Genomic DNA, 24,918 nt, shown 5'->3' with positions numbered 1-24,918 from the left:
AAACGATGTGAACCATATGCCATGGCCGTCTCAGTCATCAGATCTCAACCCAATTGAACACGCATGGGAGATTCTGGAGTGGAGCCTGAGAGTGTTTTCCACCACAATCAACAAGTCACCAAATTAGGGAATTTCTCATGGAAGAATGGTGCATCATCCCTTCGACAGAGTTCCAGACACCTCTAGAATCTATACCACGGTGCATTGAAGGTGTTCTGGCTCGTGGTGCCCCAACACCCTATTAAAATACCCTGAGTGTACAAAACAGCTCTTTCCATGATATAGACTGAACAGGTGACTCCAGGTGAAAGCTGTGATCCCTTCTTTATGTCACTTGTTAAATCCACTTCAATCAGTGTAGATGAAGGGAGCCTTGTTAAGCTTTGAGACAACTGAGACATGGATTGTGTATATGTGCCATTCAGAAGGTGAATGGGCAAAACAAAAGTTTGTTCTGTGTATCAAGAATGGTCAAAGGACATCCAGCCATCTTGACATAACTGTGGGAAGCATTGGAGTCAACGTGGGCCAGCATCCCTGTGAAACGCTTTTGACACCTTGTAGAGTCCATGTCCTGACGAATCGAGTCCGTTGTGATGGCAAAAGGGGGTGCAACTCAATATTAAGGTGTTCCTAATGTTTTGTGCACTCAGTGCACACTTTATTATTTTGATTTTTCCTTTATTTTGGCAGTTACCTGTACTTCTAGAGTGCAGCTAGATTTGGCTTTAAGGACATCCAGTGAGAGCATTCTAAAAAATCAATAACGCCATTTGAAACATAATCAGTGTAAAGTGAGTGTCACATAGCTCTGTGTCATCATGTGAGATTCTCTCCACAGTATTGTTCTCTACTGGAGATGGCTCTCAGGACCTCTCCACAGTATTGGCCTCTACTGGAGATGGCTCTTAGGACCTCTCCACAGTATTGGCCTCTACTGGAGATGGCTCTCAGGACCTCTCCACAGTATTGGCCTCTACTGGAGATGGCTCTCAGGACCTCTCCCACAGTATAGGCCTCTACTGGAGATGGCTCTTAGGACCTCTCCTACAGTATAGGCCAGTACTGGGGATGGCTCTTAGGACCTCTCCTACAGTATAGGCCTCTACTGGAGATGGCTCTTAGGACCTCTCCTACAGTATAGGCCAGTACTGGGGATGGCTCTTAGGACCTCTCCTACAGTATAGGCCTCTACTGGAGATGGCTCTTAGGACCTCTCCTACATTATAGGCCTCTACAGGAGATGGCTCTCAGGACCTCTCCTACAGTATAGGCCAGTACTGGGGATGGCTCTTAGAACCTCTCCTACAGTATAGGCCTCTACTGGAGATGGCTCTTAGGACCTCTCCTACAGTATAGGCCTCTACAGGAGATGGCTCTCAGGACCGCTCCTAAGGTATAGGCCTCTACTGGAGATGGCTCTTAGGACCGCTCCTACAGTATAGGCCTCTACTAGGTATGACTCTTAGGACCTCTCCTACAGTATAGGCCTCTACTAGGTATGACTCTTAGGACCTCTCCTACAGTATACCTTCTACTGGGAAGGACCTTCTAATGCCTAGTCATTATAGGCAACAGCTGCATTACAGCATCAATAGTCCATTGTGCAGTGCATCATTTATCAAAACATCTATAGCTCTGTGGCTTCCTTCCTCATACTGTCAGATGCATTTCCTGGTAAAGGGAGGGTTATTTATTACTCCCCCTCCCTCCCTTTCTTTCTCCACCTCCTCTCCCCCCTTCCCTCCCACCTCCACTATCACTAATGTGTCCTTTAAGCCTTTTGAATATGAGTCGTGTCTGCTCTCTCATTTCCCTGCTGATTTGTGTATCTTTCCTTTTCTCGAATCAGCGATTGGATGGAGCGATAGGAGAGGTCCTGGAACATGCAAACTCAGGCAAATCTCCCAGGGTCCAAGGGCCAGGAGGAGGAAGAGGAGAAGACGGATGCTTTGATGAGCCAGTGACAATCCTAAATCCTCTGGTACTCTCCTGGGGATGTACTGCTGTGTCCAACCTTGAGTCAACAGAAGAACCATCCAGACACACACAGAGACACTTACTCCTACAATCAAGCAAGTAACTTTCTAGCTGGACACCCTTGTCTTCTACCTCTGCAACAGCAACTCCAGGTACTGTTTGACTTGATCATATCTGCCCTCTGTGATTTCTGAGTTTCATGGTGTGTATTGAGAGAAGATAATCAGGATGTTTTATGGCTGGATCGATATAGGCGTACACAGCTTTGACCATCAGAACAGTAAGATACAGTATGTTGTGGACTTTGTGACATCTAAATCTGAATCTAATGTATAGTAATGGAGTTCAATGGCAACGCAGTGCTTTTGAATGCTTCTCCCTCTTCTTCCGACAACACCCATTTTTTGATGCAAATACATTCGTTCTGCAGTAAAACTCCATAAATCCTGAAATTGATATTGAAGTCATTTTTAATATCCATCTCAATAACCTCCTGTGTCAGATAATGCAATTTGGTTCAGTGGTTACAGAAATACTCCTTCTTCCAGGGTCCAAAAATCAGGTCCAAGGAACTTTCCCTCATAGATTGAGATTGCCTGTATCTGAGAAACATGGAGTACACATTCAGAGCAGTATCCCACAATCCTGGGATTATAATCTGGCGAATCGAGGTAAGGCAGCTGTCAGTCAGTGTATTCTTTGAAAATGATCAGGGTGTGGATTTCACAAAGTCAGTTGTGAAAAAGACAGATGTCTGCATTTCTTTGTCCTCACAGAAAATGGAGCTGGTGCAGGTCCCTGAAAAATCACATGGAAACTTCTACGAGGGCGACTGCTACATCCTACTCTCTGTGAGTCTCGGGGCCATGATACTCATCAGGGATGTCATGTCAGCACATTAATTTGTTGAATGAGGGAGTTATGATTTTCAGTGCCTAGTGAAAGTCTACACACCCCTCTTCACATTTGTCTGTCTTAAAATGTAATCTAAATGGGATTCAATAGTTTTTTCCCCTCTACAGATATACACAACTTCTCCACATTTTTTTTTGTGGTACTTTTTACCCCTTTTTTGTGATATCCAATTGGTAGTTCCATTCTTGTCTCATCACTTCAACTCCCAACTCGGGAGAGGCGAAGGTCGAGAGCCACGCATCCTCAGAAACACGACCCTGCCAAGCCGCCCTGCTTTTTGAAACACTGCTCACTTAAGCCGGAAGCCAGCCGCAACAACGTGTCGGAGAAAACACTGTACAACTGGCAACCGTGTCAGCGTGCAAGTGCCCGGACCACCACAGGAGTCGCTAGAGCGCGATGGGACAAATACATCCCGGCCGGCCAAACCCTCCCCTAACCTGGACCAATTGTGCCCTGCCTCATGGGTCTCCCGGTCACGGCTGGCTGCAACACAGCCCGGGATTGAACCCAGATCTGTAGTGACGCCTTTAGCACTGCAATGCATTGCCTTAGATCGCTGCGCCACTCGGGGGAGGCCTACTCCAAATTTTCAAAGTGAAAGAAAGCTATAGAATAATTTCCATTAACACAAAAAACCCTAAGATTTCTTGAATGCGCATGTCTTCACACGCTAGAGTTAATACTTGGTGAAAGCACCTTTGGCAGCCATTACAGCTGTGAATAGTTTTCAATACGATTCTACCAACTTTGCACAACTCTTAGCGTAACATATATCCATCATTTTTGTCAAAACTGGTCAAGCTCAGTAAATTTGCTTGGGAATCATTGATGGAAAGCAATATTTAATCCTTGTCTCAGATTTTTTAAATAGATTTAAATCGGGACTGAGACTGGACCATTCAAGAACACTCAACTCCTCTTGGTATGTCATTCTGATGTCTTTACATAAACATTTGTGTAATTTTCCTGCGGAAATATAAAACCCTATCCCAAGGTTAGGTTTTCAGAAGACTACGGTAGGTTTTCCTCTCAACTTTTTACCTGGGATTTGCTCCGTTCATATTTATTTTGACCCTGGCAAACTCCCCAGTCCCTGCCAGTGACAAGCATACCCATAACATGATGCTGTCACCACAATTCTTGAAAATACAAAGGGATCCACAACATTGCATTCACTCCATACTAGCCTGTGTGATAAAGTAAAACATTCACTCCAAATCATCCATTCTGTTTGCAATAAGGATGTTAAGCAATACTGCAAGACAACACAGTGAATACATTAAATAAAAAACTACAGGTTTGGGTCAAATCTAATACATTACAGAGGGAAACCCTCTCTATTTTCAAGTATTGTAGTGGCAGCATCATGTTATATGTATGCTTGTCATCGGCAGGAACTGAGGAGTTTGTCAGGATCAAAATAAATATGAAAAGAGCAAAGCCCAGGTAAAAAGTTAGAGGAAAACCAGCCTCAGCCTTCTGAATACCCTGGGATAGAGTTTTATTTTACAGCAAGACAATTACACCAATGTTAATGCCAAAGACACACCAGAATGTCTTTCAAAGTGGTGTTGAGTGTTCCTGAATGGTCCAGTCTCAGTCCTGACTTAAATCTGCTTGAAAAATCTGAAACAAGGTTTGAATATTGCAAGTCAGTTAAGAACGCATTCTTATTTACAATGACGGCCTACCCAGTCCAAACCCAGACAATGCTGGGCCAATTGTGCGCCGCCCTATGGGATTTCTTAACTCTGGGTTGTGAAAACATACGCAATCCAGATGTATTTGTTTATTTTTTACATTTTCTATAACTTCCTTTAAACTTTGAAAATGTTGTGTTGATCTGTAGGGACCCCCCCCCGCACACACATTTACTCAATATTTAGATTGAATTTTAAGGCAGCAAAATGTGAAGACTGTACATAGGGTGTGTAGACTTTCACTAGGCACTGCATGTTAATTAATGCCCTGGAGGGAATCAGTGTGTTTGCTTTGGAGTCTGTTTTGCATGATTATCATAGTGGTGACAGTATTTGCTTGCTAACGGCTATATACCATTGGTCCTGGTTTGAAGGCCTGTGAGTCACAAAATGCTCTTTGTGATGGTTCCTCTTTCTATCTCTGTCGGTTTGTTTGTTTGTCTGTCCGCCTCTACCTCCTCTTCTTTCAATCTCCCTCCATGCTTTTTATCTCTTTCTATCTCCACCCTCTCCCTATCTGTCGCTCTGTTAATCTATCTACAGTGCCTTCAGAAATGATTCACACCCATGACTTTTTCCACATGTTGTTGTGTTACAAGGTGGGATTAAAATGGATTTAATGGTCATTTTTTTGTCAATGATCTACATAAAAATTCTAATATTGGTCAAAATTTTTTAAGTGAAAAATAAAATACTAATATACATTATCTTGATTACATAACTATTCAACCCCCTGAGTCAATACATGTTAGAATCTGTGAGTCTTTCTGGGTTAGTCTAGGATTTTGCCTGTGCTTAGTTCTATTCTGTTTATTTTTATCCTAAAAAAACTTCCTAGTCCTTGCAGATGACAGCATACCCATAACATGATGCAGCCAGCACCATGCTTGAAAATATGAAGAGTGGTACTCAGTCATATGTTGGATTTGCCCCAAACATAACACTTTGTATTCAGGATATAAAGTTAATTTCTTTGCCAAATTTTTTGGGGCCTTTCGTGCCTTACTGCAAACAGGATGCATGTTTTGGAATATTTTTTTATTCTGTACAGGCCTACTTCACTCTGTCATTTAGGTTAGTGTTGTGGAATAACTACAATGTTGTTGATCCATCCTCAGTTTTCTCCTATCACAGCCATTAAACTCTGTAACTCTCACAATTGGCTAGTGGTGAAATCCCTGAGTGGTTTCCTTCCTCTCCGGAAACTAAGTTAGGAAGGACGCCTGTATATTTTTAGTGACTAGATGTATTGATACACCATCCAAAGTGTCATTAATAACTTCACCATGCTCAAAGGGATATTCAATGTTTGTTTTTTGTATTTTTACCCATCTACCAATAGGTGCCCTTCTTTGCGAGACATTGGAAAACCTCCCTGGTCTTTGTGGTTGAATCTGTGTTTGAAATTCACTGCTCGACTGAGGGACCTTACAGATAATTGTATGTGTGGGGTACAAATCATGTTAAACACCATTATTGCACATAGAGTAAGTCCATGCAACTTATTATGTGACTTGCAATAACAAAGGGGTTGAAGACATTTTAGTAAAAACATAATTCAACTTTAACATTATAGGGTATTGTGTGTAGGCCAGTGACACAAAATCTCAATTTAATGCATTTTATAAATTCAGGCTGTAACACAACAAAATGTGGAAAAAGTCAAGTGGTGTAAATACTTTCTAAAGGCACTGGATCTATTTCTCTCGCTCTCTCAATTCAATGGGGCTTTATTTACATGGGAAACATGTTTACATTGACAAAGCAAGGGAAGTAAACAATAAACTAAAGGGAGAAGACACAAAACATCAACAAACAGTTATTAGAAATTAACAGTAAACATTGCACTCACAAAGGTTTCAAAATGTTAAAGACATTTTAAGTGTAATATTATCAACTATGTACAGTGTTTTAGCCATGTGCAGTCATATTATCAACTATGTACAGTGTTTTAGCAATGTGCAAATAGTTGTAGTAGGAATAGTAGGGAAGATAAATAAACAGATAAGTGTTGGTGGTGTTTACAGTGTTGTTTCTGCTCCACTAGTTGCCCTTTTCTCATGGCAACGGGCCATACATCTTGCTGCTGCAATTGCACGTTGTGGTATTTTGCCAAACAAATATGGGAGTTTATTAATGTTTTATTTGTTTTCAAATTCTTTGTGGGTCTGTGTGATCTGTGAGAAATATGTATCTCTAATGGGGTCATGCATTTGGCAGGAAGTTCAGCTCAGTTTCCACCACATTTTGCAGCCAGTGTGCACATAGCCTGTTTTCTCTCGAGAGCAATGGCGGACTCTCGCAATAGCAAGGCTATGCTCACTGAGCCTGTACATAGTCAAGGATGTTCTTTAATTTTGGGTCATTCACAGAGGTCAGGTGTTCTGCCACTGTCTACTCTCTGTTTAGGGCCAGAGAGCATTTCAATTTGCTGTTTTTTGGTTAATTCATTTCCAGTTTGTCAAATAGTTCTCTTTTTGCTTTCTCATAATTTGGTTGGGTCTGATTGTGTTGCTGTCCTGGAGCTCTGTGGGGTCTGTTTGTGTTTGTGAACAGAGCCCCAGAACCAGCTGGCTGAGGGGACTCTTCTCTAGGTTCATCTCTCTGTATGTGAGGGCTTTGTGGTGGAATGTTTGGGCATCGGTTTGTTTTAGGTGGTTGTACAATATAACACCTCTATTCTGGATTTGGATAACTACCGGATATAGTCCTAATTCTGCTCTGCATGCATTATTCAGAGTTTTGCGTTGTACACTAAATATATTTTTGCAGAATTCTGCATGCAGCGTCTAAATTGGGTGTTTTTTCAAATTTTGTGAATTCTTGGTTGGTGAGTGGACTCCTAGACCTCACAACCAGAGGACAATGGGTTCTATAACTGATTCAAGTATTTTTATCCAGACTCTAATTGGGATGTCGAATTTTATGTTCCTTTTGATGGCGTAGAAAGTCTCTTAGATCGTTCACAGCCTTGTGGAAGTTACCTGTGGTGTTGATGTTTAAGTAATGCTTGACTTGGGATGAAAGAAGTGCAGGAGCTGTCTTTTTCCAAGTTGGTTCATTAGACTATGCTCACCGAAATTCACAAATTACATTATGCTACTGAGACCTGATTATTCACTGTTAATGGTTTATACAAATTTTCCATTACTTCTCCAAGATTTTTAACCACGTTTTCATGACTATTATTATAGCGTACATGAAAAGTAAGCATTATTGACACTGGAAGGCTGCTGTGTCTGATCCCATGTAGACTTACCATCTCCTGCCATTGTGCCCTTGATCAAGGCACTTAACCTTCAACTAAGTAAAACTCCAGTTGTCACATGTGGTCAACCCTCAATCTGGAGAGCTCCTGGGTGAGGAGGCTTGGCTATTGATCCAGCCCTGAAACACCCAAGTCTACCCTGTTGAGCAGCTCCTGTTTTGACTACTATGTGGTTAGAACAGGGCTTGAACAAAAGCCTGCACACTCAGTAGCTATCCTGGAGGATGGTTACCACCCTTGATATAAAATATTGCAACATTACAACAAAATGCTTTTGTCTTTATAAAATGATTCCCTCATTCAATGAATCAGGGATCAAATGGATAAAGTAAGCTACTTCAAAGCCAGGTATCTAACTAGACATATTTATATATAAGGCTATAATATTCATGTTTTGGGGCAGATCTGTGCACAGCATGTTATTTGTCAATTAGACTATTCTTCGAATATTTTTTAACATTGTCGCAATTAGGGCTACTGTCTAGTAGAGGGGAATCCCAACTTTCCAACATTGCAGATTTATTTAGGCTCTACGGTGGTGGTGGAAATGTGACAACGACATTAATGCTTAGTTAGCTATAACAAGATAACTTGTAGAAATTATGTTTTGAATTGGCTATCTAGTTAGTCTTGTCTGTAATTATTTTATACCTTCTGCTGAAATGTCGCGCTCTTTCTCAGGCAACGGCCCACTCGCACTGGCACACAAACAGCACACACAGACAGGCATTGAAGGGTCATTCCCATTTAAAAATGTGCCTTTATGAAATACATAATAAAAAATTATTCAACTAATTTCCATGACTTTTCATGACTTTACAATCCCTAATTTGACAACTTGGAACAGCATTCAGGCTGGCACATTTTCAATCTGCGCACTTTCAAACAGTTTGCTGTTACGCACAGATTCACAGACTAGCAGCCAATAAACTTGAACAAAACGGAATAAGGAAATGAATGCCCACTCTCCATTGCTATTCAATGCAGATCTCGCCTTCATTCCACTTCGATCAATAATTTTTTGCCTGTGTGTGAATCTGGGCCCAGCGATAGACTACTTTGTTTTATAGAGGAGGTGGTATGCAGTTCCCCTAAACTTTAAAGTGACGGTATGGCGCTCTGTACTGCTCTGGCCGAAGTCAAGCAATGTGTCACGCCCTGACCTTAGAGAGCTTTTTATATGTCTCTATTTTGGTTTGGTCAGGGTGTGATTTGGGTGGGCATTCTGTTCTTTTTTCTATGTTTTGTATTTCTTTGTTTTGGCCGGGTATGGTTCTCAATCAGGGACAGCTGACCATCATTGTCTCTGATTGGGAAACATACTTAGGTAGCTTTTTCCCACCTATGTTTTGTGGGTAGTTTTTTTCTTCTTCTGTTTAGTGTTCCTCACCTGACAGGACTGTTTCGTGTATGCACTTTGTTATTTCTGTTTATGTGTTCAATAAAAGTAATGAACACTCACTACGCTGCGCTTTGGTCCGATTCCTCCTCTTCCGACGACGACACCCGTTACACAATGTATTTAGGCCAGGAGCTCAACTTTCACATGCCGCCTAATGAAAATGAAAAATCGTTTTTTTTTTAGAAATGTTTGAACATTTATTTACAAAAACAACAGATATGTAAATAACGTAAGTATTCAGACCCTTTGTTATGAGACTCGAAATTGAGCTCAGGTGCATCTTGTTTCCATTGATCATCATTGAGATGTTTCTACAACTTGATTGTAGTCCGCCTGTGGTAAATTCAATTCCTTCGACCTCATGGCTTGGTTTTTGCTCTGACATGCACTGTCAACTGTGGAACCTTATATAGACAGGTGTGTGCCTTTCCAAATCATTTCCAATCAATTGAATTTACCACAGGTGGACTCCAATCAAGTTGTAGAAACATCTCATAGATGATCAATGGAAACAGGATGCACCTAAGCTGAATTTCGAGTCTCATAGCAAAGGGTCTGAATACTTATGTTAAGATATTTCTGTTTTTTAACATTTCTAACATTAAAAAAAACCTGTTTTCACTTTGTCATTATGGGGTATTGTACGTAGATTTGTAAGGTAACAAAATGTGAAAGTCAAGGAGTCTGAATACTTTCCGTATGTGGTCTGTCGTATGTTTTTTTTTGGTAAGAAGCCAATTTGACATTTGCTCAGGACATTGTTTTCACTGAGGAAATGTTGGTGTCTGCTGTTGTTGATACTGCAGAGGATTTTTCTGTGATTGCTGTTGACACAGATTCCACAGTAATTATTGGGGTGAAATTTGTCTCCACTTTTGTGGCTTGTGGTGATCAGACTTTGGTTCCAAATATTGGGGAATACACCAGACCTAAGAATAATGTTGGAGAGTTTAAGAATAGCCCATTTGAATTTGTGGTCTGTATATTTTATCATTTTGTTTAGTATACCATTAACAACACAGGCCTTTTCAGGTTGGAGGGTTTGTATTTGTCCTGTAGCTCATCCAATGTAATTGGAGAATCCAGTGGGTTCTGGTAGTCTTTAATAGCTGATTTACGCTCTTATTCTTTGCCTTATTCTAGAATTTATTAAATTTGACTTTTCTCTCATCAATCTACATACAATACCCCATAATGACAAAGTGAAAACTGTTTTTTTTTTTAAATGTTAGAACTGTTGTTATATTGCCGAAGAGGTTGGAGAAGTGGTTTATCCATACATCTCAATTTTGAATAGATAGCTCTTCATTAAACCATTTCTCATTGCTGTTAGTTTTCTTAGGTTTTCTGCCTGAATTAAAATCTGATATGTTAGCTGATAGGTCAAATATATAGTCAGGCTTCCTACTTCTAAGTTTACACCTTCACTATTGCAGGGAAACATTTTGTCCAGGAAGTTCTCTAGGGGTGATTGGCTTTGTTTTTGGCCAATTGTTTTTTGGTAGGTATCTACACTACCCTCCTTCCATCGATAGCATTTCTCAATAGCATGCAGTTTTTTCGGCTTCGATGCCTCATGGTTGAGTATTGCTCTCTAGATTGTGATTTTGCTGTGATCTGATAGGGGTGTCAGTGGGCTAACTGTGAACACTCTGAGAAACTCTGGGTTAAGGTCAGTGATAAAGTGGTCTGCAGTATTACTGCCAAGAGATGAGCTATAGGTGTACCTACAGATGTAGTTCCCTCGAAGCCTATCATTGACTATGTACAGACCCAGCGTGAAACAGAGCTGCAGAAGTTGTGACCTGTTTATGTTGGTTGTTTTGTTGTTGTTGTGTTAAGGGGGGCATATTGATCTCTCTCTCTTTATCTCCCCCTGTCTATCTCAGACCCAGAAAGTGGGTAGCTCTCTCTCCTATGACATCCACTACTGGATCGGCTCCCAGTCCAGTCAGGATGAACAGGGTGCGGCCGCAGTTTACACCATCCAGCTGGATGAGTTCCTGGGATCAGGGCCCATCCAGCACCGCGAGGCCCAGAACCATGAGTCGGATGCCTTCCGGGGATACTTCAAACAAGGGGTCATGTAAGTATATACAGTGGCTTGTGAAAGTATTCACCGCCCTTTGAATTTTTCCTATTTTGAAACAAATGACAAATAAGACAAAAAAACTGAAAACTTGATGGTGCACACCTATTGGGGTATGTCTCTATAAGCTTGGCACATCTAGCCACTGGGATATTTGCCCATTTGTAACAATCTTCTTAATCTGAGGAACAGGAAAGATCGGACCAAAACGCAGCGTGGTAAGTGTCCATGTTAATTTAATAACTGAACACGAAATACAAAATAACCAAGTGAAACAACGAAAATCGAAACAGTCCTGAAAGGTGACACAACACAAAACAGGAAACAACTACCCACAAAACCCATGTGGGCAAGAGCTACCTAAGTATGGTTCTCAATCAGAGACAACAATAGACAGCTGCCTCTGATTGGGAACCATACCAGGCCAAACACAGAAAACATAGAAAAACAACATAGAATGCCCACCCCAACTCACTCCCCGACCAAACCAAAATGAAGACATCAAAAAGGAACTAAGGTCAGGGCGTGACACCATTCTTCAAGGCAAACTGCTCCAGCTCCTTCAAGTTGGATGGGTTCCGTTGGTTTATAGCAATCTTTTAGTCATACCACAGATTCTCAGTTGGATTGAGGTCTGGGCTTTGACTAGGCCATTCCAAGTCATTTAAATGTTTCCCCTTAAACCACTCAAGTGTTGCTTTAGCAGTATGCTTAGGGTTATTGTCCTGCCGGAAGGTGAACCTCCGTCCCAGTCTCAAATCTCTGGAAGACTGAAACAGGTTTCCCTCAAGAATTTCCCTGTATTTAGCTCCATCCATTATTCCTTCAATTCTGACCAATTTCCCAGTCCCTGCCGATGAAAAACATCCCCACAGCATGATGCTGGGGATGGTGTTCTCGGGGTGATGAGAGGTGTAGGGTTTGCGCCAGACTTAGCATTTTCGTTGATGGCCAAAAAGCTCAATTTTAGTCTCATCTGACCAGAGTACCTTCTTCCATATGTTTGGGGAGTCTCCCACATGCCTTTTGGCGAACACCAAACATGTTTGCTTATTTTTTTCTTTAAGCAATGGCCTTTTTACTGGCCACTCTTCCATAAAGCCCAGCTCTGTGGAGTGTATGGCTTAAAGTGGTCCTATGGACAGATACTCCAATCTCCACTGTGAAGCTTTGCAGCTCTTTCAGGGTTATCTTTGGTCTCTTTGTTGCCTCTCTGATTAATGCCCTCCTTGCCTGGTCCATGAGCTTTGGTGGGCGGCCCTCTGTTGGCAGGTTTGTTGTGGTGCCATATTCTTTCAATTTTTAATAATGGATTTAATGGTGCTCGTGGGATGTTCAAAGTTTCTGAATTTTTTTTTATAACCCAACCCTGATCTGTACTCCACAAAATGGTCCCTGACTTGTTTGGAGAGCTCCTTGGTCTTCATGTGGCCGCTTGCTTGGTGGTGCCCCTTGCTTAGTGGTGTTGCAAACTCTGGGGCCTTTCAGAACAGGTGTATATATACTGAGATCATGTGACAGATCATGTGACACTTAGATTGCACACAGGTGGACTTTATTTAACAAATTATGTGACTTCTGAAGGTAATTTGTTGCACCAGATCTTATTTAGGGGCTTCATAGAAAAGTGTGTGAATACATATGCACGCACCACTTTTCTGTTTTTTATTTTTTATTATTGTTTGAAACAAGTAATTTTTTAAATTTCACTTCACCAATTTGGACTATTTTGTGTATGTCCATTACATGAAATCCAAATAAATATCAATTTAAATTACAGGTTGTAATGCAACAAAATAGGAAAAATGCCAAGGGGGATGAATACTTTTGCAAGGCACTGTACATAAAATATATATAAATATATACACAGAGACAGGGAGAAATCAAACAATCTCATCGTTATACTCTGTTCAGTATTCCCATTCTGATCTTATTCTGAGGCACTGTGGGTAATTCTTCTGTGGGTGTAGGTTGGGCAAAGCAGCATAGTTATCAATGGTGATTAGTGTACCCACCCATACAGATTTGATTATTGAGCAAAAGCTCTTATTTCAACGTCACTAAAAACACAATGTATATTGTGCACGCAATACAGACATTACACTGTAATAAAACCAAGATACATTTATTTTATAGCCTACTTACCTCTCTGTCTCCTACAGCTATAAGAAGGGTGGGGTGGCATCAGGAATGAAACACATAGAAACCAACAGTTATGACATCCAGAGACTGCTGCATGTGAAAGGGAAGAAAAGGGTCAGCGCCATGGAGGTGAGAAACAGATACAGGGGGATTTCATTATGTGTAACACAACAGGAAGTGCTGCTGAAAATGCTTGAAAATGAACTTGTAATGTATCTGGCACAATTCTGCCTATACTGTAGGTAGAGATGAGCTGGAAAAGCTTCAATCTTGGGGATGTCTTTCTGTTGGACTCTGGTAAAACCATCATTCAGTGGAATGGACCAGAGAGCAACAGACAGGAGAGGCTCAAGGTACGGTAACGATCTGTGCAATTGCTATTCTCAAGGAGTGCATCAACAGTGAAGTCAATGTAATCTTATTACACCTACCTCCTATCAGTGACACGATGAAGCTAATTCCACATTGGTAGCTCAATAAACCAAGAGTGGTTGAAGTGAAATCCACTTCACTCCCCTAAAGATTGTCTGAAGAGACCCCTAGTAGAAACACATTAGAAGCAACACTTTAGATTAGATTCACAGTAAATCAATCACGCACCTCTGGGTTATTCCACCAATTCTGTGCCTTTTGAAAATATTTGATTTCACCTCATTTTAACATTCTGTCATAAAGAGCACATGTTCATGTAATGCGGTGTGTGCTGGTGGCAGGGAAGTCAGGCGCAGGAGAATGAACTTGGTAAAAACAGAGCTGTTAAATAAACATTCCAAAAACCTCTGAAAACCAAAGTATACAAAAATAACATAATAGGATGCAAAACCCGTCTCACACCAGAACAAATAACACACCTACATACAACAAACAATCTCTGACAAGGACATGAGGGGAAACAGAGGGTTAAATACACAACATGTAATAAATGGGATTGGAATCAGGTGTGTAGGAAGACAAGACAAAACCAATGGAAAATGAAAAATGGATCAATGATGGCTAAAGGTCGGTGACTCGACCGCCGAACACCACCCGAACAAGGAGAGGGACCGACTTCGGCGGAAGTCGTGACAGTTCAACTTTATTCAAAACAAATCTTTCCATCTTGAAAGGTTAAATAAATAAAAAATACTATAATAAGTGCCTATTAAGTGCCAAATAAAATAACAGGGTTGACCGTAACAGGGTTGATGATTTCATCTTAAATCCACCATAAATCCCATTGTGACAGGGGGAATGGAAGCTTGTTGTGTGCAACAGAGAGCGGCAGTTGAATGCAAGCTTCACAAAAAAACTTTATCTCGCCTGTCTATCTTATGGGTAACAGGGTTGACAGGTGTTATGCTCGACCTGTTTAGTTGTCCCATCACAAAACACCAGAAAATGGCCAAAAAGAGTAGAACCAGCTCACTTGCGTTTACACTATGATTTGACTATTAGATGTTCAATGTTTCTTTTGGAAAAAATGATCCAAAACTCAATAAAAATGCAGTTATTGTAACAGAGTTGACCTTAAAAGAGGGAGAAACGTAAATTGAACCACTAATCACATTAAATAAATCATCTTTAGAAATGAATTTGGCAAATCAAGTTAATAACTAGGGCTTAACAATGATGATGAAACTTGGGAAAATGTTTGATGGGTTGAAGTGGGTTGAAATCTTCCTAAAAGTGACACAGGGTTGATAGAGGGACATGCACAAATGCAGAAGTTTTGCACTTTATAAGCCATAATTCATATTAAAAAATCTGATTTATCGAATTCTCCAGGTGATATATATTAAAGGGCACTTCATTTAATTTAACAGACTTTTAAAATGTAATACTGGTGAACAATTTCTACTGAAAATATCAAAGGGACGCAACATACACTCTTTTCATGGAACGACATCTTTAACTTTACATTCTGTGACTCTTAGGGCATGCTGCTGGCTAAAGACATTCGGGACAGGGAGCGAGGGGGTCGGACGGAGATAGGGGTGATAGAGGGGGAAGCAGAAGCAAATTCCTCTAAACTGATGGACATCCTGACTAGCATCCTGGGGCAACGGACCTCCAAGCTGCCAAGTGGAACGCCTGATGAATTAGCTGACCAACAACAGAAAGCACAGCTTACTCTGTACCAGTGAGTGGCTAAGGGCCCATGTCCAGATGTCCTGCATTTTTGCCTGTTTGGATTGTGTCAGGCATTTATTCCAAAAAAAGTTAACTCCAAAAAGTTTAAAACTCATTCTGAATCATAGTTAGCCTAGTCCAAGCCATGTTTGGCATGACAATAAGATACAAGGAGTTGACATGATAGCATGCTTAGTCATTAGTAAGTATGTCCTGTCCCCAACAGTGTGTCTGATGCTGAGGGCCAGATGAAAGTCATAGAAGTTGCCACTAGGCCACTGGTTCAGGACATGTTGAATCATGACGTAAGTCTGCAGAGCAGAAAATTGTACAAGTCGGACATCATTTGATATAAGCATTATGAAGAGTTGTGGGCTCCCAGTTATAGACATTTGCTCATGTGACTTAATCTTTCTCCAGGACTGTTATTTCCTAGACCAGGGAGGGGTGAAGATCTTTGTGTGGAAGGGGAAGCGAGCCAACAAGGCAGAGAGACAGGCTGCCATGTCCAGAGCTTTGGTGGGTATAAGAGATCACACATACTGTACATACTGTATGGTATTTTCTTTTTGTTTCCTCTTTTGTAACAAAAAATCAGCTATAGTGGCAGCTTGAGTTTTGTGTGCCAAGTAACCAGTTGCAGTATCTGATAGGAATGTACTGAATCTGTCTCCTTCCTCTGTGAACAGGAGTTCATTAAGCTGAAGAACTACCCCACCACCACCAATGTGGAGACAGTGAATGACGGGGCAGAGTCTGCCCTCTTTAAGCAGCTGTTCCAGAGCTGGAGTGTGAAGGATCAGACTGTAGGCCTGGGCAAAACACACAGTGTGGGGAGAGTGGGTATGTGTTTCTATGTTAGGTACCAGATCCAAATCAATAGCTAGAAATGGGATAAAAGTTATTGTCTTTAAGTGACTACCTTTCCCCCTTTTGGATGTATGTTTGACATGAGTGCTTGGAAAATACTATCTTTAGTATCTAATTGCTCACTTTGTGTTTGTCTATATTTTGTGGAGTCATTAAAACTCGTTTTTCAACCACTCCACAAATTTCTTGTTAACAAACTATAGTTTTGGCAAGTCGGTTAGGACATCTTCTTTGTGCATGACACAAGTAATTTTTCCAACAATTGTTGACAGACAGACTATTTCACTTATAACTCACTCTATCACAATTCCAGTGGGTCAGAAGTTTACATACACTAAGTTGACTGTGCCTTTAAACAGCATGAAAAATTATTGTAAATTGTAGACCTCCACAAGTCTGGTTCATCATTGGGAGCATTTCCAAACGCCTGAAGGTACCATGTTCATCTGTACAAACAATAGTACACAAGTATAAACACCATGGGGCCACGCAGCCGTCATACCTCTCAGGAAGGAGACGCGTTCTGTCTCCTAGAGATGAACGTACTTTGGTGCGAAAAGTGCAAATCAATCTCAGAACAACGGCAAAGGACCTTGTGAAGATGCTGGAGGAAACAGGTACAAAAGTATCTATATCCACATTAAAATGAGTCCTATATCAACATAACCTGAAAGGCCGCTCAGCAAGGAAGAAGCCACTGCTCCAAAACCGCCATATAAAAGCCAGACTACTGCACATGGGGACAAAGATCGTACTTTTTGGAGAAATGTCCTCTGGACTGATGAAACAAAAATAGAACTGTTCGGCCATATTGACCATCGCTATGTTTGGAGGATAAAGGGGGAGGCTTGCAAGAGGAAGAACACCATCCCAACCGTGAAGCGCGGGGGTGGCAGCATCCTGTTGTGGGGGCGCTTTGCTGCAGGAGGGACTGGTGCACTTCACAAAATAGAGGGCATCATGAGGAAAGGAAAATTGTGGATATATTAAAGCAACATCTCAAGACAACAGTCAGGAAGTTAAAGCTTGGTCACAAACTGGTCTTCCAAATGGACAATGACCCCAAGCATACTTCCAAAGTTGTGGAAAAATGGCTTAAAGACAACAAAGTCAAGGTATTGGAGTGCTCATCACAAAGCCCTGACCTCAATCCTATAGAAAATTTGTGGGTAGAACTGGAAAAAGCGTGTTCGAGCAAAGAGGCCTACAAACCTGACTCAGTTACACCAGCTCTGTCAGGAGGAATGGGCCCAAATTCACCCAACTTATTTTGGGGAGCTTGTGGAAGGCTACCCGAAACATTTGGCCCAAGTCAAACAATTTAAAGTCAATGCTACCAAATACTAATTGAGTGTATGTAAACTTCTGACCCACTGGGAATGTGATGAAAGAAGTAAAAGCTTAAATAAATTATTCTCTCTACTATAATTCGGACATTTTACGTTCTTAAAATAAAGTGGGGATCCTAACTAACCTAAGACAGGGAATTTTTACTATGATGAAATGTCAGGAATTGTGAAAAACTGAGTTTAAATGTATTTGGCTAAGGTGTATTTAAACACTTTTTTTGTTTGTGTGTTATTATAAGTGTTATATCATAGTTTTTTATAAGTGTTATATATGTGTTATTTCATAGTTGTGATGTATTCACTATTATTCTACAATGTAGAAAATAATAAAAATAAAGAATGAGTAGGTGTGTCCAAACTTTTGACTAATACTGTATACATATGTTAGCCAACGTCACTCAGGAGAAGTTTGATGCCACACGGATGCATGTGATGCCAGATGTAGCAGCACAGGAGCGCATGGTGGATGATGGCACTGGCCAAGTGCAGGTAAACTCACAAAAACATTAACTCTGATTTGTCATTTGTTCCAAGATATCTCTCGGTCATTTGACTCAATGTTTGTTCCTTGTGGACATTTCATACACTTTCTGTGACACATGCAGGTGTGGCGTATCGAGGACCTGGAGCTGGTCCCAGTGGAATCCCAGTGGCATGGCTTCTTCTATGGAGGAGACTGCTACTTGGTCCTCTACACTTATGAGGTCCACAACAAACTCAACTACCTCCTTTACATGTGGCAGGTAAAGGAGCTCACTGCCATTGTAGAACGCATGACGGTTCATCCATTTATTTGGAATAACATGGCAATAAAATTGCATGACTTTAGACCTAAATACATCACATTATAGTTCATTTTTTTTTCAGGGGCGTCATGCCTCTCAGGATGAGATAGCGGCATCTGCCTTCCAGGCCGTGGCCCTGGATCAAAAGTATGGTGACCAGCCTGTACAAGTAAGGATCACCATGGGCAAGGAACCCAGACACTTCATGGCCATGTTCAAGGGTAAAATGGTTATATTTGAGGTGAGACAGTTTTATTTTTTGATTTAATGGTACAATGATACAATTTAAGAATTGTGAAACTGGTTTTCATTTTCTGATATCCATGGATTGTCTTTTGTTTATCCGTGATTATAGGTTGATTTAGGATTTCAAACCATGAAGTAATTTATTACAACATATTTAAATCAAACCTGACCTGCTCTCCTCATCTTCTGTTCCTCAGGGTGGTACCTCCAGAAAAGGGACATCTGACCCAGAGCCCCCCATCAGATTGTTCCAGGTCCGCGGTTCTGACGCCTCCAACACCAAAGCCATCGAGGTGCCGGCCCTGGCAGCCTCGCTCAACTCAAACGATGTCTTTCTGCTGAGGAGCCAGTCCGGGATTCACCTGTGGTGTGGCAAGGTACTGTAAGGAGGATAAATAGATATATCCAGGTGTGGAATCTGCTGGTTTTCTGTTCTACCAGATAATTAATTGCACACACCTGGTGTGACAGGTCTAAATCAGTCTCTGACTGAAGGGGAACAATTAATAAAATGAAGTGGAACATGCTTCGTGGTCCAGAGTTGAGTTTGTGGGGTATAGGGAATAGGGTGCCATTTGGGACACAGAGATGGTACAACATTCTGTCTAATAGTCTCTCTCTGATTGGCCAGGGATCAAGTGGGGATGAGAGAGCCATGGCTAAGGAGGTCAGTTCTGTAATTGGACAGCACTCAACTGCTGAGGAGATCGTGGCGGAGGGTCAGGAGCCTGTTGAATTCTGGGATTTACTTGGAGGGAAGGCCCCTTATGCCAACGACAAGAGGTAATAAACGGTCATAAAGTATGGCAGTATGTTACCTTGCCATTATCTGTATTTCAACCAAATATTCTCTCATATAATGTCAATTGGAGCAGCTGTATTACGTTAGTGAAGTGATTGCAATCCTAAACCATGTACAATTGATTGATGTGAGTCACTGTGCTAGATATGTTGGATTTCAAGTAAACAGTTTGGTGTATTTACATTTGTGTGTGTGTGTTTCTTGTCTCTGAAAGACTACAGCAGGCTGCTCTGGATCATCAGCAGCGTCTCTTTGAATGCTCCAATAAGACTGGCCGTTTCATCGTTACCGAGGTGACCCAGTTCACACAGGATGACCTCAGCGAGGATGATGTCATGCTGCTAGACACGTGGGACCAGGTACAGTGTGTATTGTTAAAACACAACTTGCAATGTTAACCAAATTGGTATAAAGTAAATCACACAATTATAAAACATTATACTAACAAAAAGGTAATAGGTCTGCAATCAAAGCATTGTCACATGAAGCTTACTTTATTTTGTATATTTTATATTACATTTGTGAACTGTCATCAGATATCTGATCATGTTGCATCCAGGTTTTCCTCTGGGTAGGGAATGAGGCCAATGAGTTGGAGAGGAAGGAGGCTGTGGTCACCAGTCAGGAGTACCTGCGAACTCACCCAGGGTCCCGGGACCCTGACACCCCCGTCCTCCTCATCAAGCAGGGGTACGAACCCCCCACCTTCACCGGCTGGTTCACCGCCTGGGACCCCTCCAAATGGAGCGTGAGTGCAAGTGATCTCCTTCTCTTCCAGTTGAACTCTCTGTGTGTCTGTGTGTGTGTGTCAAAAAGTAAAAAGTAAAAAGTATATAGATTCCATCAATAATGCTGTACACACATTTGTTGTGTTAGGGAGGGAAAACTTACGAAGAGCTGAAGAAAGAGTTGGGGGAGGTGACATTCCTCGTAAGGATCACAAATGTAAGCACAATTTTATTTATCTATGCATTCACCAAAACTTGGTGTAAAGAGGGAGATTGAGAAAATTATGAGCTGAATCCATCAATCAATTGACCTAACCTTGCTGTGAACTCAACCCAACAGACGAAGGGATACCTCAATTGTATTGGCCCTGTACACACTCAAGCCATTACAACAGATTTACAACCCACTTTGGTTGTGATACAACTGATCGTTTAGTTTTTCTGAACAAAAATTATTACACATCCATTATGCCTCGGCAGCCGTTGTGTAAAAAAAAACTGGCAGACAAACTCCTGAATCTAATCTTTGCCTCTCAGGAGCAGAATGGTGTTGAGACCAAGAAGAACTTCCAGTCTTACCCACCTAAGGACCTGATCAACAAACTAGCCAATGAGCTGCCTAAGGGTGTCGAACCCACCCAAAAGGAGGTAGGTGTACTGAGCTGCTATAATGAAGTGACTAGTGTTCAAAGTACTGCCACACTGATACACTCAGATGCTGTATTCATTGGTAGTTTTTAAAGTGTGAAAAGTATATTCTCTCCTCAATATGAGTTACGCTGTAGTACAACTTGTTTTAAGTGTCTTGACAAATGTATTCTTTACACTTGAATGTTGCCTTGAAACATGTAAATGGTCTCCTTCTCTCTCTCCCTCCTCTGTCTTCCAGAAACATCTCTCAGACTCAGACTTCAGTGCCATATTTGGAATGTCTAAAAACCTGTTTGCCAGCCTGCCTCTATGGAAGCAGCTGAGCATTAAAAAAGTCAAAGGCTTATTTTAAGGGGACTGAAACTCTCATAATTTTGCATCAATTTCCAGATGTTTAAATTTGCAAAGCATACTAATTGTACCTTGTTCCAACATTACTTTTAATTTGTGTCTTATTATTTTGTTCTAATTTCAAAGACTGTCATAAATGCAATGGACGTCAGAAGACATTAACTGAGATATTTAATGTTTTGTGCACTTAAAAAAACATTTTGATTGTACATGTCTACCTCTCAATCAAACATCCATGTTAAATACAATCAATCGAATAAAAACATCAATGTGTGTATTCTCAATAATGCCTCTTCGGACCACGCACAACTACCATATATCCTGTAGTTTAGTTGATTGTAATATGGTAGGACTCAATATACAAATAAAAAAGGGGATATGTCTATCATTGTTATGTGTGTTTCATGCGTGTAGTTCACAAGAGGCTTTCAGGGTCTTGATTTCTTGGTGTAATTATCTTTCTCCTAATCCATCTTCAATAAATTGATGTTAATAATGTCAAAATCAAACATGCATAATTGTGAATGAATTGTTTTGAGTCCTGAATATATATTTTATGGCAAACTATTTTTATTAGCAGACATTTTTGCAGATGTGTTCAATGCAATGCATGCAACTTTTGTACCATGTCGTTGCACTATATTCGGGGTGTGTCTATTCCTATGATGTCACCACGTACCCTATAGTTACGTACACATTGAAACAACAACAGAATCTAAGGCAGAGATACAGAAATACACTATAGAAAAAGAAGGAACAGCATTGTCAGAAATCAACTCAATGTAATCGAAGACTCCATAGACTCTAACCACTTCTGGGAAAATTGGAAAACACTAAACAAACAACAACACAAAGAGTTATCTATCTAAAACTGAGATGTATGGGTAAACCACTTCTCCAATCCTTGTGGCCCAATAACAAAGAACAAACAGCAAAAACATATACATGATCAAATACAAATCTTAGAATCAACTATTAAAGACTACCAGAACCCACAAAATGCAAACCCTCTAACCCAAAACGGCCTGTGGTGTTGATGGTATCCTCAATGAATTTATAAAATATACAAACCACAAATTCCATTTGGCTATACTTAAACTCTTTAACATCATCATTAGCTCTGGCATCTTCCCCAATATTTGGAACCAAGGACTGATCACCCCAATTCACAAAAGTGGAGACAAATTTGACCCCAATAACTACCATGGGATATGCGTCAACAGCAACCTCGGAAAAATCCTCTGCATTATCATTAAAAGCAGACTCGTACAATTCTTCAGCAAAAACAATGTACTGAGTAAATGTCAAATAGTTTTTTTTTACCAAATTACCGTACGACAGACCACGTATTCACCCTGCACACGCTAATTGACAAAGGGTCTGCTATACAAATTGATGGAAAGTGGTGTTGGGGGAAAAACATACGACATTATAAAATCCATGTACACAAACAAGTGTACAGTAAAAAATGAAAAGAAAAAACACACACATTTCTTTCCACAGGTGTTAAGGGATTTTTTTTTATCTATAATGACTAATTATGTATACATTTCAATCAGGATGAATTAAAAGACTTATGTTACTGTACATGTATGAATTTTCTCTGTTGCTCTCAGTATTGAATATAATGTAGCCAGGAGTTTAGTACAATGACGGTCTGTTCCTTTGTACAAATGAATGAACTATCTCCAGATGGCAGGGACGGACTATCTCCAGACTGTCTAGAATGCTAATCTACACTGGCTGACCTTGGCTCTAGGCGAGGAGGGAAGGCTTGAGAGCTATAGGGCCTTTCTACCAGTGTCAAGAAGAGACGGAACATTTAGAAAACGCTGACGTCATTTTCAGTTTATAACTTGTGGCAAAATGTGTATGAACTTAGTACTCTCTTGAATGAAACGCTGTTACCTGACTTTTAAGACCGGGGCTCTGTCCATTCTTATAAAATATAGGGTCTTACAAACCCTTCGAATGCATTGACAGAGTGTTTGATTTTGATTGGGAAATAAAACAGAGGAATTTAGAATTCCTTCAACAACAGGGCTGTGGGGTGAGACAGGGATGCAGCTTAAGCTTCACCCTCTTCAACATATATATCAACGAATTGGCGAGGGCATTAGAAAAGTCTGCAGCACCCGGCCTCACCCTACTAGAATCTGAAGTCAAATGTCTACTGTTTGCTGATGATCTGGTGCTTCTGTCCCCAACCAAGGAGGGCCTACTGCAGCACCTAGGTCTTCTGCACAGATTCTGTCAGATCTGGGCCCTGACAGTAAATCTCAGTAAGACTAAAATAAGGGTCTTCCAAAAAAGGTCCAGTTGCCAGGACCACAAATACAAATTCCACCTCGACACCGTTGCCCTAGATAACACAAACAACTATACATACCTCGGCCTAAAAATCAGCGCCACAGGTAACTTCCACAAAGCTGTGAACGAGCTGAGACAAGGCAAGAAGGGCCTTCTATGCCATCAAAAGGAACATAAAATTCGACATACCAATTAGGATCTGGCTAAAAAATACTTGAATCAGTTCTATAATTCATTGTCCTTCATGGTTGTGAGTTCTGGGATCCCGCTCACCAACCAAGAGTTCACAAAATGAGACAAACACCAAATTGAGACGCTGCATGCAGAATTCTGCAAAAAATATCCTCTGTGTACAACGTTAAACACCAAAAAATGCATGTAGAGCAGAATTAGACCGATACCCGCTAATTATCAAAATCCTGAAAAGAGCCGTTAAATTCTACAACCACCTAAAAGGAAGAGATTCCCAAACCTTCCATAACAAAGCCATCACCTACAGAGAGATGAACCTGTAGAAGAGTCCCCTAAGCAAGCAAGCTGGTCCTGGGGCTCTGTTCACAAACACAAACAGACCCCATAGAGCCCCAAGACAGCCACACAATTAGATCCAACCAAATCAAGAGAAAACTAAAAGATAATTACTTGACACATTGGAAAGAATTAACAAATCAACTGAGCAAACTAGAATGCTATTTGGCCCTAAACAGAGAGTACAAAGTGGCAGAATACCTGACCACTGTGACTGACCCAAACTTAAGGAAAGCTTTGACTATGTATAGACTCAGTGAGCATAGCCTTGCTATTGAGAAACCTGGCTCTCAAGAGAAGACAGGCTATGTGCACACTGCTCACAAAATGAGTTGGAAACTGAGCTGCACTTCCTACCAAATGTAGAGACACATATTTCCCTCAGATTACACAGATCCACAAAGAATTCAAAAACAAACCCAAATTTGACTCTTATATCTACTGGGTGAAATACCCCAGTGTGCCATCACAGCAGCAAGATTTGTGACCTGTTGCCACAAGGGCAACCAGTGAAGAACAAACACCTTTGTAAATACATCCCATATTTATGTTTATTTATTTTCCATATTGTACTATTTGCACATCGTTACAACACTGTATATAGACATAATGTGACATTTGTAATGTCTTTATTATTTTGGGTCTTCTGTGAGTGAAAAAAAAACAATAAAAATGGACATTACTGTTCAT

At 40.8% G+C, this 24,918-nt stretch overlaps 1 protein-coding gene across 1 annotated transcript; it reads left to right on the top strand.

The window, feature by feature from the left end:
* Positions 1-1,780: 1,780 nt before the first annotated feature.
* On the top strand, positions 1,781-21,899 carry LOC110528239 (advillin-like). Its single transcript, XM_021610127.3, has 20 exons — positions 1,781-2,132; positions 2,529-2,651; positions 2,757-2,831; positions 11,158-11,354; positions 13,520-13,628; positions 13,742-13,852; positions 15,413-15,618; positions 15,835-15,913; positions 16,029-16,127; positions 16,298-16,451; positions 18,216-18,316; positions 18,433-18,570; positions 18,695-18,853; positions 19,056-19,235; positions 19,490-19,641; positions 19,875-20,019; positions 20,220-20,408; positions 20,537-20,605; positions 20,926-21,036; positions 21,278-21,899. Exons 2-20 carry the CDS (start codon positions 2,592-2,594, stop codon positions 21,389-21,391), a joined length of 2,448 nt encoding a protein of 815 aa, XP_021465802.3. The 5' UTR covers positions 1,781-2,132; positions 2,529-2,591; the 3' UTR covers positions 21,392-21,899.
* Positions 21,900-24,918: the final 3,019 nt, after the last annotated feature.

This window comes from Oncorhynchus mykiss, chromosome 7 (genome assembly GCF_057628025.1).
Source record: "Oncorhynchus mykiss isolate SJ-2025 chromosome 7, ASM5762802v1, whole genome shotgun sequence".
Taxonomy (NCBI): domain Eukaryota; kingdom Metazoa; phylum Chordata; class Actinopteri; order Salmoniformes; family Salmonidae; genus Oncorhynchus; species Oncorhynchus mykiss.
This window is presented reverse-complemented; position numbering and strand designations above follow the sequence as displayed.